Source organism: Mirounga angustirostris, unplaced genomic scaffold, assembly GCF_029215605.1.
Source record: "Mirounga angustirostris isolate CCGP_5_RB_7025 unplaced genomic scaffold, mMirAng1.0.hap1 SCAF_5, whole genome shotgun sequence".
Lineage (NCBI taxonomy): Eukaryota > Metazoa > Chordata > Mammalia > Carnivora > Phocidae > Mirounga > Mirounga angustirostris.
The window spans coordinates 74,462,240-74,476,856 of NW_026991713.1; the positions used below are offsets into that span (position 1 = coordinate 74,462,240).

A 14,617-nucleotide genomic window follows, 5' to 3' on the forward strand; every position below is an offset into this window, starting at 1 on the left:
GTCTCTGCCAGTCTAATGCATTGTGGTTATTCATTTCTTACGTCTTTCCCTCTAGACTTTGAACCTGTTGTGAATGTCTTACCATCTTTATATTCTCAGTACCCTAAAACAGAGGCAGGCCCATTATAGGCACTAAATAAATGCATGGTGAGAGAATGAAAGAAGGATGGAAGAAATGAAATATAAAATCTATACTTTTTGTCATCTAAGTTCTTTTGTTGCTCGGATTCTAGAAGAAGTATTAACTGTGCTATTTTGGGTTATCGTTTTAACGGACAGGGCAGATTTTATTAGAATAATTTATCCCATTTCAAAGAATAGAAGGAGCACTTGAGGGTCAAGAAATATTAAAATAAAGAGTAAGAAATCTATTCTTGACAATTCCCAAAGTTGCCATACTAGAGACCAGAATTCATAAAAATGAACTCTTCTTGAAATTTTTGCTCTCCGTGTAAACGAGAAGGGGGTCAGCGGTATTTCCAATAATGAGGAAAGTAAGTCCTCAAGGTGGACTCTCCGCCTGACGCCTATGTTTCTGGTGTCCGCGTCTCTTCCTTCTGAGGCGTGCCCCATGGCGGTTCAGCTCCCGGGGCCGCCTCCTGAGAGTCCTGGCTCCGGGACCCTGTGTTCTCCTTTGCCCTGCATTCTCTCCCATTTCAAACCTATCCAGCCCCTGTTTTTGGAATCTACTTTTTTTTTTTTTATGTCTAGTGAAAGTCCCACATGTAAAGAAGGGTTCTTTCCTATATGTGGAACATTCCTACAGAGTAGGTAGGTACAATTATAAACCTACATAATAACATAAAGTATTAAACAATGGATCTTTCTTTCCAAAAGAAGAATGGCCGGTCAGACAGTTACTAAGGCAGCTGAAAACCAAGACATTGGAGTGAAAAGAGAGTCAATATCTGGTCTAAATCAGACTGATGAAAAAGGTTTAAGAAATTACCAAGTGAAACATTCCAGATCTGTTTTTCTGAAAATATGATTTTTGTACCTGTCAGGGACTGGTGGTTCAGCAAATGAACGTCAGGCTCCTCCAGTGTACCCAGCACTGCAAGAGATAGAAAATGGAATGGACTATATGAAGGTCTAGGAGAGGATTGGTGAAAAAGAAAATAAGACACATCATCAAGTGCTGGCTATGGGAATTCAGAGAACAAAAGAGCATTGTGCTCTAAGATTAGTAGATGGAGCCTATGGAGAGAGATTGGATCCCTAGTAGGATTACCAATCAAGTTCATGACATAGAGAGGCACAGAGCAGAAAAAAATCTTCCATATTCTCTTAATTACCAATGTCTTTAGTTCTTTGATTCTTCAAGTATCTTTCAGCTATATCTTTCTTTCCATTTCCATTTTTAATAGCCCAGTTCAAGGCTTTATTGCCCCACTAAGACTCTTCTAGTTCCCTCAAAATGTTCTCTGGGAACACATACCCACACCAGAGGCAGATTCCCAAAGCAGTGCTCTTTCATCACACTTAAATCTTTGTGAAGTGGGGGAATTTGTATTTCCTGAGCATCTGCCAACACCCAGGAGCTTTCCATTCCTCATCTCACATTGGTTTGGCCCTCTGAGGTGTAGCCCTATTAATATATATAATATCTGGGAACCAGCCTGGGGCAGGGCTGCATTGTTAGTCGGCAAGAATGCTGGTTGCTGAACGACTGCACACACAAAAAAGTACCATTTTTTATTTTTTGCCTATATCATCTCCTATCTGACCAAAGATATTTTACAGTGCTTCCTCTTGCATTTTTCACTTACATTGACATCATTTTAACATTATCTAAAGTTGTTAAAAAGACTCAATTCTGGAGAATGTATTCAGGTAATAATGGGGCCCAGGGGCAACTACTCTTCCTGACTCTCCTCTCCACCACCACCCCTCCCACCCCGCCCCATCTCACAAGCCACATTTCCACAGGCTTCAAGAAGTGTTTTGTGATTGAGTGGGAAGGGAAGTAAGAAGGAGGGAAGGAGGGGAGGAATGCTGTGGGAGGATAGAGGAGGAAATTCAGAAAAGCTCTAGCTGGGGATAGGTACACAGGAAAGATTTCACAGAGCTGTTGATACTTGAATTGAGTCGTGAAGAATGGATAAGAATGGGGTAGAACGATGGGCTTTCTAGAAAAATCAGAGCAGCTTATCAAGAGGCATGCAGTGTTTAGAGAAGGATTAAAGCTCAGTGTGGTTGGAGGATGGGGTAGGCGGTCAGAGGAGGGAAAGGAGGGGGTGAGGATGGCAAGGAGATGGAGCCAGACTGGGGTCAGAATGTATGCCGTGTTACAGAGTTGGACTTCACAGACACTAACAAAACAGAAAATCGACACCCTCACAGCTGTAGCAGACCCTGTTAAAGAGGAAGTCTTCCTTCGGTTTGGGAATTGTTTTTAGTGATAAAGTGAAGTAGCGCTGGGTTGACCAGCAGTGGATGCAGAGCTGCTTTGTGAATCATGTTCAGGAAAATAAAGGATTAGAGTAATGGAATTATCTGTGGGTGTTACAGTGTTGGGAAATTCGAACTTTCCTGAGTCATGTATGACTTACGAAGTAGATTAAAGGCTTAATCTTTAAAAAAAAAAAAAAAAAAAAGGCTGCATTGAACAGAAGGCTATTCTTACAAGTGATCCTTCATCAGTTAAAACACCTGTAGTGTTAGAGGGTAAACACTTGAAATTGCCACGAGATGGAGCGTATTAGAGTTTTGATTTCTCTGTAAAGGCATTGGAATCCATGCATATAAAATATTTCCATCTCTTTCATTTATTTTTTTAAAGACTGTATTTATATATTTGAGAGAGAGAGAGCACATGAACAAGTGGGGGGAGGGGCCGAGGGAGGGGGAGAAGCAGTCTCCCCGCTGAACCAGGAGCCCAGCATGTGGCTTGATCCCAGGACCAAGATCATGACCTGAGCTGAAGGTAGACGCTTAACTGCTTAGCCAACTGAGCCACCCAGGCGCCCCTTCATCTCTTTTAAAAGCTGTGTTTATACCAAAAGTGACTCAAATAGTAATAACCTACATTTTTACCCATTAAATTGACTCCTGAGGCACAACTTTAAAATATAAATCATTATATAATTCTCAGTACAGATGCCAGAACTGTTCTGCTTCCTTCTTAATACTCTTATACTCATGAGGTAACACTGGTATGTTTGAACATGGTGTTTCAGAAGCACTGGGTATTGGTTTTTAGTCATGAGTCCCATTACTCTTACCTCCTCACCTTTTTCACATCCACCCACACACAAACACACCATTCACAACACTACACATACATACACTCATATCTATACATGTATTAGTGGGCTAGCCTGATATAAGAGAGAATTTACAGGCATACCTCGAAGGTATGGTGGGTTAGGTTCCAGATGGCTACAATAGAGTGAATATCATAGTAAAGTGGGGCAAATATGAATATTTTGTTTTCCCAGTGGACATAAAGATTATGTTTACACCATAATCTATTAAATATGCAATAGCATTATGTCTAAAAAAAACAATGTACATACCTTAATTTAAAACTACTTTATTGCTAAAAAATGCTAACCGTCATCTGAGCATTCAGAGAGTGGTAATCTTTTTCCTGGTGGAGGGTCTTACCTCATTGTTCATGGCTGCTGACTGATCAGGGTGGTGGTTGCTGAAGGTTGGGGTGTGGCAATTTCTTAAAATAAAACAATGAAGTTTACGGGGCACATGGGTGGCTCAGTCATTAGGCGTCTGCCTTCGGCTCAGGTCATGGTCCCAGGGTCCTGGGATCGAGCCCCAAATCAGGCTCCCTGCTTGGCAGGAAGCCTGTTTCTCCCTCTGCCACTCCCCCTGCTTGTGTCCCCTCTCTCGTTGTGTGTCCCTCCCTGTCAAATAAATAAAATCTTTATTTTTTAAATTTACTTTATTTTTTAAAAATATTTTATTTATTCATTTGAGAGAGATACAGAGACAGAGAGAGAGAGAGCACAAGCAGGGGGAGAGGCAGAGGGAGAGGAAGAAGCAGACTCCCCGCCTAGCGGGGAGCCCGACATGGGGCTCGATCCCAAGACCTAGAGATCATGACCCGAGCCGAAGGCAGACGCTTAACCATCTGAGCCACCCAGGCACCCCTAAATAAAATCTTTAAAAAAAAAAGTAAGACAGTGAAGTTTGCCCCATTGATTGACTTTTCTTTGCATGAATGATTTCTCTTTAGCATGTGATGCTGTTTGATAGCATTTTACCCACAGGAGAACTTCTTTCAAAATTGGAAGCAATTCTCCCATCCCTGCAGCTTCTTTAGCAACTAAGTTGATGTAATATTCTAAACCCTTTATTGTCATTTCAGCAGTCTTCACAGCATCTTCACCAGCAGTAGATTCCATTTCAAGAAGCCATTTTCTTTGCTTATCCATATGAAGCAACTCCTCTTTTGTTAAAATTTTATCATGAGATTGCAGCAATTCAGTCCTATCTTCAGGCTCCACTTCTGATTCTAGCTCTCTGGCTATTTCCACCACATCTGCAGTTACTTCCTCTACTGAAGTCCTGAACCCCTCAAAGTCATCTTGAGGGTTGGAATCAACTTCTGTTAATGTTGATATTTTGATCTCTTTCTGTGAATCAGGATGCTCTTTATTTTTTTTTTTTTTTGTTTTATTTATCTACATAATCTCTACACCCATTGTGGGGCTCAAACTCACGATCCCAAGATCAAGAGTCACTTGCTCTTTCAACTGAGCCAGCCAGGCACCTTGATTCAGGAATGCTCTTATATGGCACTTAGAATGGTGAATCCTTTCTAGAAGCTTTTCAATTTACTTTGCCCAAATCCATCAGAGGAATTACTATCTATGGAAGCTATAGCCTTGCACAGTGTTTTTTTTTTTTTTTTAATTTTTTAAATTTGAGTGTGTGTAGTTGATACACAATGTTACATTAGTTCCAGGTATATAACATATTGATTCAACAAGTTTATAAATTATGCTTTGCTCCTCACAAGTGTAGCTACCATCTGTCACCATACAACCCTATTACAGTATCATTGACTATACTTATGCTGTGCCTTTTATTCCCAACTTATAAAAACTGTAGATCACTTCATGAATTTACATGTCATCCTTGTGCAAAGACCATGCTAATCTTCTCTGTATGGTTCCAATTTTAGTATATGTACCGCCAAAGCGATGTATTTCTTAAGTAGTAAGACTTGAAAGTCAAAATTACTCATTGATCCATGGGCTGCAGAATGGATATTGTGATAGTAAGCATAAAAACAACATTAATCTCATCGTATGTCTCCTTCTGATTTCTTGGGTGATCACATGCATTGTCAATGAACAGTAATATTTTGAAAGGTATCTTTTCCTTCTGAACAGTGGGTCTCAACAGTGGGCTAAATATTCAATAAACCATGTTGCAAACAAATGTGCTGTCATCCAGGGTTTGTTGTCCCATTGATAGAGCACAGGCAAAGTAGATTTAGCATAATTCTTTTTTTTTTTTAAAGATTTTTTCATTTATTTTTTTGACAGAGAGAGACATAGCGAGAGCAGGAACACAAGCAGGGGGAGTGGGAGAGGGAGAAGCAGGCTTCCCGCAGAGCAGGGAGCCCGATGTGGGACTCGATCCCAGGACCCTGGGATCATGACCTGAGCCAAAGGCAGACCTTAACGACTGAGCCACCCAGGCGCCCGATTTAGCATAATTCTTAAGGGCCCTAGGATTTTGGAAATGGTCAGTGAGCATTGGCTTCAACTTAGAGTCACCAGCTGCAATAGCACCTAACAAAAGAGTCGGCCTGTTTTAGAAGCCAGACATTGGCTTCTCCTCCCTAGCTATGAAAGTCTCAGATGGCATCTTCTTCTAATATAAAGCTGCTTTGTCTGCATTGAAAATCTGTTGTTTAGTGTAGCCACCTTCATTAATTATCTTAGCAAGATCTGGATGACTTGTAGCTTCTACAAAAGTACTTCACCTAGGGGTGCCTGGGTGGCTCAGTCTGTTGAGCATCCAACTCTTGATTTCAGCTCAGGTCCTGATCTCAGGGTCATGAGATTGAGCCCCGCTTAGGCTCTGCGCTTAGTGAGGGGTCTGCTTGAGACTTTCTCTCCCTCTCCCTTTGCCCTCCCCGCCCCTACCCTGCATGCACTCTCTCAAATAAATAGGTTTTTTTTTTTTTAAATGTGCTTCACCCTTGCACTTATGTTATGGAAACGGCTTCTTTCTTTAAACCTTATGAACCAACCTCTGTTAGCTTCATACTTTTCTTCTGCAGCTTTCTCACCTCTCTCAGACTTTACAGAATTAAGGAGAGTCCGGGCCTTTCTGTGGTTTTGGCTTTGGCTTAAGGGAATGTTGTGGCTGGTTTGATCATCTTTCCAGACAACTGAATATTTCTCCATATCAGCAATAAGGTTGTTTCACTTTTTTTTTTTTTTAAGATTTTATTTATTTACTTGAGAGAGAGCAAGCTAGAGACTGAGCATGAGCGGGGGTGAGGGGAGAGGGGCAGAGAGCGAGGGATAAGCAGACGCCCCGTTGAGCGTGGAACCCCATTCCCCGGGCTCAGTCCCAGGACCCCGGGATCACAACCAGAGCTGAAGGCAGACACTTAACCGACTGAGTCACCCAGGCTCCCCTCTTGTTTCACTCTCTTATCATTTGCGTGTTCGCTAGAGTGAACTTTCTATTTCCTTCAAGAACTTTTACTTTGCGTTCACAATTTGGCCAGCTGCTTGGTACAAGAGGTCTGGCTTTCAGCCTTTCTTGGCTTTCAATGTGCCTTCCTCACTGAGCTTAATAATTTCTAGCTTTTGATTTAAAGTGAGAGACGTGCAACTCTTCCTTTCACTCGAACACTTAGAGGCTACTGTAGGGTTATTAACTGGCTCAGTCTGTGTCTCAGGGAATATGGAGGCCCTACGGAGAAGGGAGAGATGGGGAAATAGCCAGTTGGTGGAGCAGTCAGAATACACACATTTATCAGTGAAGTTCACCATCTTATGTGGGTGTGGTTCGTGGCACCCCCCCCCCAAATAAATACAGTAGTAACATCAAAGATCATTGATCACCGATCACTGTAGCAAAAAATTTGAAATATTGTGAGAATTACCAAAATGTGACACAGAGACATGGGGGGAGAAAATGCTGTTGGAAAACTGGCCCTGATAGGCATGCTTGACACAGGGTTGGCACAGCCTTCAAATCTTTAAAAAAGCAATATTGCAAAGCCTCGTAGAGTAAGGTACAATAAAACATGGTATGCCTGTATTCCTTGTGCTTGTTAGCAAATACTGGAAAATACCCTGCCAAGCTATCTTTTTGTTCTCCATTACCAGGAGTGAATCAGGTGTAATCCTCTTTGAAGCCAAAGTCCTAGGATACCTTTAAGACAAGTTTTTAGCCATAATTCTAAGATGTTGCCATCCTGCGTCTGCTTTCTCTGAGTCAGTGCTTACGGAAGCATGAATGTGTTAACATCCACAGTGATAATAGGTTGCCTAACCTAGTTACCCTCCAGGCAGAAATAAAAGGGAGGAAAAAAACAGTTCGATGAGGCATTTGGGAGCTATTGTTTTACAAGTGGCAATTTTATTTGTCCTCTATAAATTATCCTCTCTTGTGTCGAACTGCATCAGATTTCATCATCACTATAAATACCCACAATTAGTAAAGGACAAAAGTACGCTACTAGATAGACATAAACCAAATGTCATTGCAGTGGCAAAGCAAATGGTGACAGAATGGGTACAAAATTGTTTTCTTTAAGAAAAAGCATATTATAATTATGTTTAATCATTACTTTTCCTGATGGGTTCTGTCACATCAGCATGCCTTATTTGAACAAAACAAACTCAATTTTACTGGCTTTTACTGTTTACATACTATTATTTTTATTAGAAAACTTTTTGAATGCTTATTTTAAAACTCATTGTTAGGTGAAATAACAGATTCTGAGCAGCTTTGAGAAAAATCTAATGATTATTGAGGGAAGGTGTTTCATCCACAGATGTAACATTACCATGGTAGAAATAATTCTTAATTTCTAAGATCAAATTTATTTTAAGTTCCACATAAAGTCTTATTGGTGCCTTATGTATGTATGTATATATGTATGTATTTATAAGTGGCTCCACTGACTGAGCCACCCAGGCACCCCACACATTGTGCCTTTAAAGTGACCTTTTAATACATACTTATCATACTACACATATTTATCTTAACAGACTTCATCTTCTTTCTTTGGTATATATTATGAGTCTGCTCAATTCAGTGACATTTTCAGAGGCCAGTCTGACCAGAGCTGGAATATTTCTTCTGCTAGCTTCCTGTACCTTCTGATCTTCAGGTGCTGACTTTTCTTTTGGGGGAAGAGAAGCCAAGGCTCAGATGTTCTAGGTGCTTTCGGATATTTAGCAGAGTCATTTCTGGAGGATCAGGTTGGTAGGCAGGAGGGAGCAGGTTTGGAATTCTGCTGAATCTGTGACTGTTTGTCTAGGAATGCAGACATGGAGATGACTCTGGAGCGAGCAGTGAGTATGCTCGATGCAGACCACACACCGCCACCCAGAATTTCTGCTGCAGCTACTTTCATACAGCACGAGTGCTTCCAGAAATCTGAAGCGCGGAAAAGGGTGAGTGTCATCTTAAGTCCAGTTTAAAATTATCATGCTTTCACATCTATTACAGTGGCCATGCAAACTGAAACCATTAGTTTAATTAAATTTTAAAAAATCTTGGGACGCCTGGGTGGCTCAATGGGTTAAGCATCTTGCCTTCAGCTTGGGTCATGATCACGGGGTCCTGGGATCGAGCCCGGCATAGGGCTCTCTGCTCAGCGGGGAGCCTGCTTCTCTCTCTCCCTCTGCATTCTCTCTCACTCTTGCTCTCTCTCAAATAAATAAATAAAATCTTTTAAAAGATAAATAAATTAAGAAAAATCTTTATTGAGTTATATGTCAATTATAGGTCAATTTTAAATAAATTAATAAAGTCTTGAGACTTTTTTTTAAAAGATTTTAAGAGAGAGAGCACGCACACGTATGCACACAAGTGGGGGCAGGGACAAGGGGAGGGAGAGGGAGGGAGAATGAATCTCAAGTACACTCCGCACTGAGCATGGAGCCCGATGTGGGGCTCGATCTCACGATCCTGACATCATGACCTGAGCCGAAATCAGGAGCCAGACACTTAATTCACTGAGCCACCCAGACGCCCTGGTGTAAGTGTTCTATAGGACAGAGCTCACCAAAATGGAATCAATAGGTCATTTTATGTTTGTTGAAAAAGTGGTACATTTGTGCAGGAAAAAATCCTAGTTCAAAAAGGTATGTAGTGAAAACTGTTTCCCTTCTGCACCAAATCTCAGCCTACCCCCCCATCTCCCTCTTTCCTTCTCTCTCACTCTCCTGTCCTCTCTCCTCCTCCCTCCCTCCTTCTCTCCCTATCTCTCTTTCTCATCAATTTTTGGGTCTCTTTCCAGAGATATTCTATGCTTATAGAAACAATTATTAGATAGGTTGGTTCAGTATCCTTTTTTAAAACAAAATTGCAAATGGTAGCAGATTATGTATAGTACCCTGCACTTTGTTTTCCTTTAACCCTGTATCTTGGAAATGTTTGGTATATATTAACCCTACTTCATTCTTTAAAATTGCTACATAGATTTCTATTGTATAAATGTACCAGTTTAGTTTGTTCATTTTTTAACAGCTTTATTAAGGGCCATTTAAGTTTTGCCTTGTTTTGACATCATGAAATCATCACAATCAAGATAATGAATATATTCATTACCTTCAAAGTTTCCTTGTGCCTTTTTTTTTTTTTTTAAGATTTTATTTATTCATTTGAGACACAGATACAGAGAGAGAGAGCATGAGCAGGGAGAGAGGCAGAGGGAGAAGCAGGCTCCCCGCTGAGCCAGGAGCCCGATGTGGTACTTGATCCCAGGACTCTGGGATCATGACCTGAGCCGAAGGCAGACGCTTAACCATCTGAGCCACCCAGGCGCCCCTCCTTGTGCCTCTTTGTAATCCATACTTCTGACCCCTCCCCAACCCTCTTCTAGTCCCCAGGTAACCAATGATCTGCTTTCTGTTACTATAGATTATATTGAATTTACTAGAGTTTTATATAAATTATATAGTATATATGCTTTTCCTCTGGATTCTTTTACTGAGCTTTAATCTTTTGAGATTCATCCATGTCGTGTGTATCAAAAGGTGTGTGGGTATGTGTTTGTTTGGGTATAGCTGACTAGTATTTCATTGTATGGATACACCTTAATTTGTTTATTCACTCACCTGTTCATGGACATTTGAGTTTTGGCTATTACAAATAAAACTGCTATGAACATATGTGTACAAACATATGTTTTCATTTCTGTTGGGTAAATAAATACCTAGGAGTGGAATGCCTGGATGATATGGTAGTTGTATGTTTGACTTTTTAAGAAACTGCCAAACTATTTACAAAATAGCTGAGCCATTTTACATTCCCACCAGCAATGTATGAGAGTTCTAGTTCCTCCACATCCTAATAATTGATCAATCTGAATTTTAGCCTGTTGGTTTGTAGTAGTATTTTATTATGGTTTTAACTTACATTTCCAAATGACTAATGACTAATGACTAATGATGTTGAACATCTTTTCATGTGCTTTCCATCCCTGTGTTTTCTTTAGTGAAATGTGTGTTCAGATCTTTTGCCCATTTTCTTCTTTTTTAAAAATACTTTTAAAGATTTTATGTATTTGAGAGCAAGAGAGCAAGAGAGCACACAAGCCGGGGGGAGGGCCAGAAGCAGAGGGAGAAGCAGACTCCCCACTGAGCAGGGAGCCTGATGTGGTACTTGATCCCAGGACCCTGGGATCATGACCTGAGCCAAAGGCAGACGCTTAACCAAGCCACCCAGGCGCCCTTAAAAATAATTTTAAATTCCAGTTAGTTAGCATACAGTGTAACATTAGTTTCAGGTGCACAAAAGAGTGATTCAACACTTACAACACCTGGTACCCATCACAACAAGTGCCCTCCTTCATCCCCGTCACCTGTTTAACCCGTCCACCCACCCACCTCCCCTCTGGTAACCGTCAGTTTGTTCTCTATAGTTAAGTGTCTGTTTCTTGGTTTGCCTCTCTCTCTCCCTTTTCCCCATGCTCATTTGTGTTGTTTCTCAAATTGCACATGTGAGTGAAATCATGGTATTTGTCTTTCTCTGACTGACTTATTTTGCTTAGCATAATACCCTCTAGCTCCATCCATGTCATTGCAAATGGCAAGATTTCATTCTTTTTTGTGGCCAAGTAATACTCCATTGTGTATATATACCATCTCTTCTTTATCCGTTCATCAGTCAGTGGACACTTGGGCCATTTCTATAGTTTGGCTGTTGTAAATAATGCTGCTGTGAACATAGGGGTGCATGTACTCCTTTGAATTAGTATTTTTGTATTCTTTGGGTAAATACCCCATAGTGCAGTTGCTGGATTGTAGGATAGTTTTATTTTCAATTTTTTGAGGAGCCTCCATACTGTTTTCCACAGTGGCTGCACCAGTTTGTGTTCATTCCCACCAACAGTGTATATATCTATATTATCTATATTATCAATATAATTCAATTATAATGCTAAAAAAGTAGGAAAAAGAAATGGGGTTCCTTTTTCTCCACATCCTCATCAACACCTGTTGTTTCTTGTGTTGTTGATTTTAGCCATTCCGACAGGTGTGAGGTGATAGCTCATTATAGTTCTTTTGCCCATTTTTATTTGGGTTTTTGTTCTCTTGTCATTGAATTTTGACATTTATGTATTCTGAGTATAAGTCTTTTTTTATTTTTTTTTTCCAGATACATGATTTGGAAATACTTTCTCCCAGTTGTATTTTATCTTTTCATTCTTTTAACAGTTTTTAATTTTGATGGAGTCTAATTACAAATTTTTTCTTTATGGATTGTGCTTTTCATGGTTAGCCAAGAAATCTTTCTGGACACTCACTCTAAGGTCACAAAGATAATCTATATATTCTTCCAGAAGTTTTATAAGTGTCAGATTTTATAGTTGGTCTACCATCCACTTGGGATGAATTTTGTATATATTGCAAGATGTGGACTGAAGTTTCTTTTAAAAGATATAAATATATTTATATGAGCAATTGTTTAGGTGCCATTTGTTGAAAAGACTATTATTTTGTGTCTAAACTGTATTTCTGCCTTTGTTGAAAATGAATTGATCACATATATGTGAGTCTTTTTCTGCACTATGTATTCTATTTCATTGATCTATTATTGGTCTGTCTTCATGCTAATCTCATACTGTCTTGATTACTATAGTTTTATATATTAATATAGTTTTATATTGAAGATGCTAGTGTTAGTCCTCTGACTTTATTCTTTTTCAAGTGATTTTGGCTCTCCTAGGTCTTTTGCTATCACATGAATTTTAGAATCTATTTCTTTATTAAAAAACTGCTGGGATTTTGTTTGAGATTGCATTGAATCTATAGATCAGTATGTGGAAAATTTTCATCTAAACAATATTGAGTCTTCTGACTCCTGACCATGGTATAGTTCACCATTTATTTAGGTCTTTAATTGCTCTCAGCTGTATTTTGTAGTTTTACTGCAATATTACTAAATTCACTTTTAGCTGTAGTAGAATATTTGTAGATTCATCAGATTTTCTACATAGAGCATGCTGTCTGCTAATAAAGACACTTTTGTATCTTTTCAATCTGGAGAATTCTATTTCTTTTTTCTTTTTTTCTTATTGTATTGGCTAGAACCTCTAGTGCAATATTAAAAAGAAGTGAGAGTGGACATGTCTTGTTCTTGATCATAGGGGGAAGCATTTGATTCTTTCACTGTTAAGTATGGTGCAACCTATAAGTTTTTGTTTGTTTGTTTTCAGGAATTTAATCTGGGAGGTTTTTATGTGGTTCTTTTTGGAAGGAAGGAAGAAGTTTTGTATTTTAGTATTTTTAACACCATTTCTTTTTCCTACTTTTTTAGCATTATAATTGAATTATATTGATAATATAGATAAGCATTATTTTCAGGTGTACAATGTGATATATGTATATATTGTGAAATGATCACCACAAGTCTGGTTACCATCTGTCACCATACAGTAAACAATTTTTTTTCTTGTAATGAGAACTTTTAAGTTCTACTCTCTTAGCAATTTCAAATATACAGTACAGTATTAATAACTAGTCTTCATGATGTACATTACATCTTCATGACTTGTTTTCTAACTGGAGGTATGTATCTTTTGACCACCTTCACCGATTTCACCCATGCCAAACCCCCTGTCTCTGGCAACCACCAGTCTGTTCTCTGTATCTTTGATTTTGTTGTTTGTTTGTTTGTTTTTGGATTCCATGTATACGTGGGATTATGTAGTATTTGTTCGCTTTTTCACTCAGTATAATACCCTCAAGATCCATCCATGTTGCAAATAGCAGGATTTCCTTCTTACTTATGACTGCATAATATCCCGTTGTGTATATATACCACATTCTCCTTAACCATTCATCCATCAATGGATACTTAGGTTGTTTCCATGTCTTTGGTCTTGTAAATAATGCTGTGGTAAAAATGGTAGTTTGTTTATCTTTTTGAGTTAGTGTTTTCATTTCCTTCTGATAAATATCCAGAAGTAGAATTTTTGAGTCACAAGGTGGTTCTATTCTTAACTTTTTGAGGAACCTCCATGTTTTCAGAGTGCTTGTACCAGTTGATGTTCCCACCAACAATGCACAAGAGTTCCCTTTTTGCCACATCCTTGCCGATACTTGTTATTTCTTATCTTTTTGGTGATAGCCATTCTGACAGGTGTGATATGAGATTTCATTGTGGTTTTGATTTGCATTTCCCTGATGATTAAGAATGCTGAACACCTTTTCTGTATGTCAGCCATCTGTAGGTCTTCTTTGGAAAAATATCTGTTCAAATCCTCTTCCCATTTTTTAATTGGATTGTTGTTGGCATTTTGCTATTGAGTCATGTGAGTTCTTTATATATTTTGAATATTAACCCCTTATCAGATATATGATTTGCAAATATTTTCTCCCATTCCATAGGTTGCCCTTTTCATTTTGTGATGGTTTCCTTTGCTATTTGGTCTAGTCCCACTTGCTTATTTTTGCTTTTGTTGCCTTTTCTTTTGGTGTCATATCCAAAAACCCATTGCAAAGACTGATGTCAAAGAGCTTACTGCCTAGGTTTTCTTCTAGGAGTTTTATGGTTTCAGGTCTCATATTAAAGACTTAATCCATTTTGAGTTAATTTTTGTGTATGGTGAAAGATAGTGGTCTAGTTTCATTTTTTTTGCATGTGGCTGTTCAGTTTTCCCAACACCGTTTGTTGAGGAGACTCTTCTTTCCCCATTGTGTATTCTCAGCTTCTTTGTTGTAAATTAATTGACCGTATGTGTGTGGGTTTGTTTCTGGAGTGTTTATTCTGTTCCGTTGATCTGTGCATCTTTTTATGCCAATATACTGTTTTTATTACTATAGCTTTTTAATGTAGTTTTGAAATCAGGAAGTATGATGCCTCCAGTTTTATTTTTCTTAAGATTGATTTGGCTAAAGAAACAGACTCTTAACTATAGAGAACAAACTGATGGTTACCAGAGGGG

General features: G+C 39.0%; 1 protein-coding gene and 1 non-coding gene across 3 annotated transcripts in view; one reads left to right on the forward strand and one right to left on the reverse strand.

Moving 5' to 3' along the window:
* PKP2 (plakophilin 2) overlaps positions 1 to 14,617 on the forward strand; it is a 91,471-nt gene that overhangs the window by 18,794 nt on the left and 58,060 nt on the right. For both annotated transcript variants that reach the window (XM_054507108.2, XM_045873634.3), the window contains exon 4: positions 8,480 to 8,615. In XM_054507108.2, the coding sequence (XP_054363083.1) occupies positions 8,480 to 8,615 (136 nt within the window). The remainder of the gene's footprint in view (positions 1 to 8,479; positions 8,616 to 14,617) is intronic.
* LOC123845069 (U6 spliceosomal RNA) lies at positions 5,064 to 5,168 on the reverse strand. The gene has a single exon (XR_006790916.1). It is a non-coding gene; the product is annotated as a U6 spliceosomal RNA (small nuclear RNA).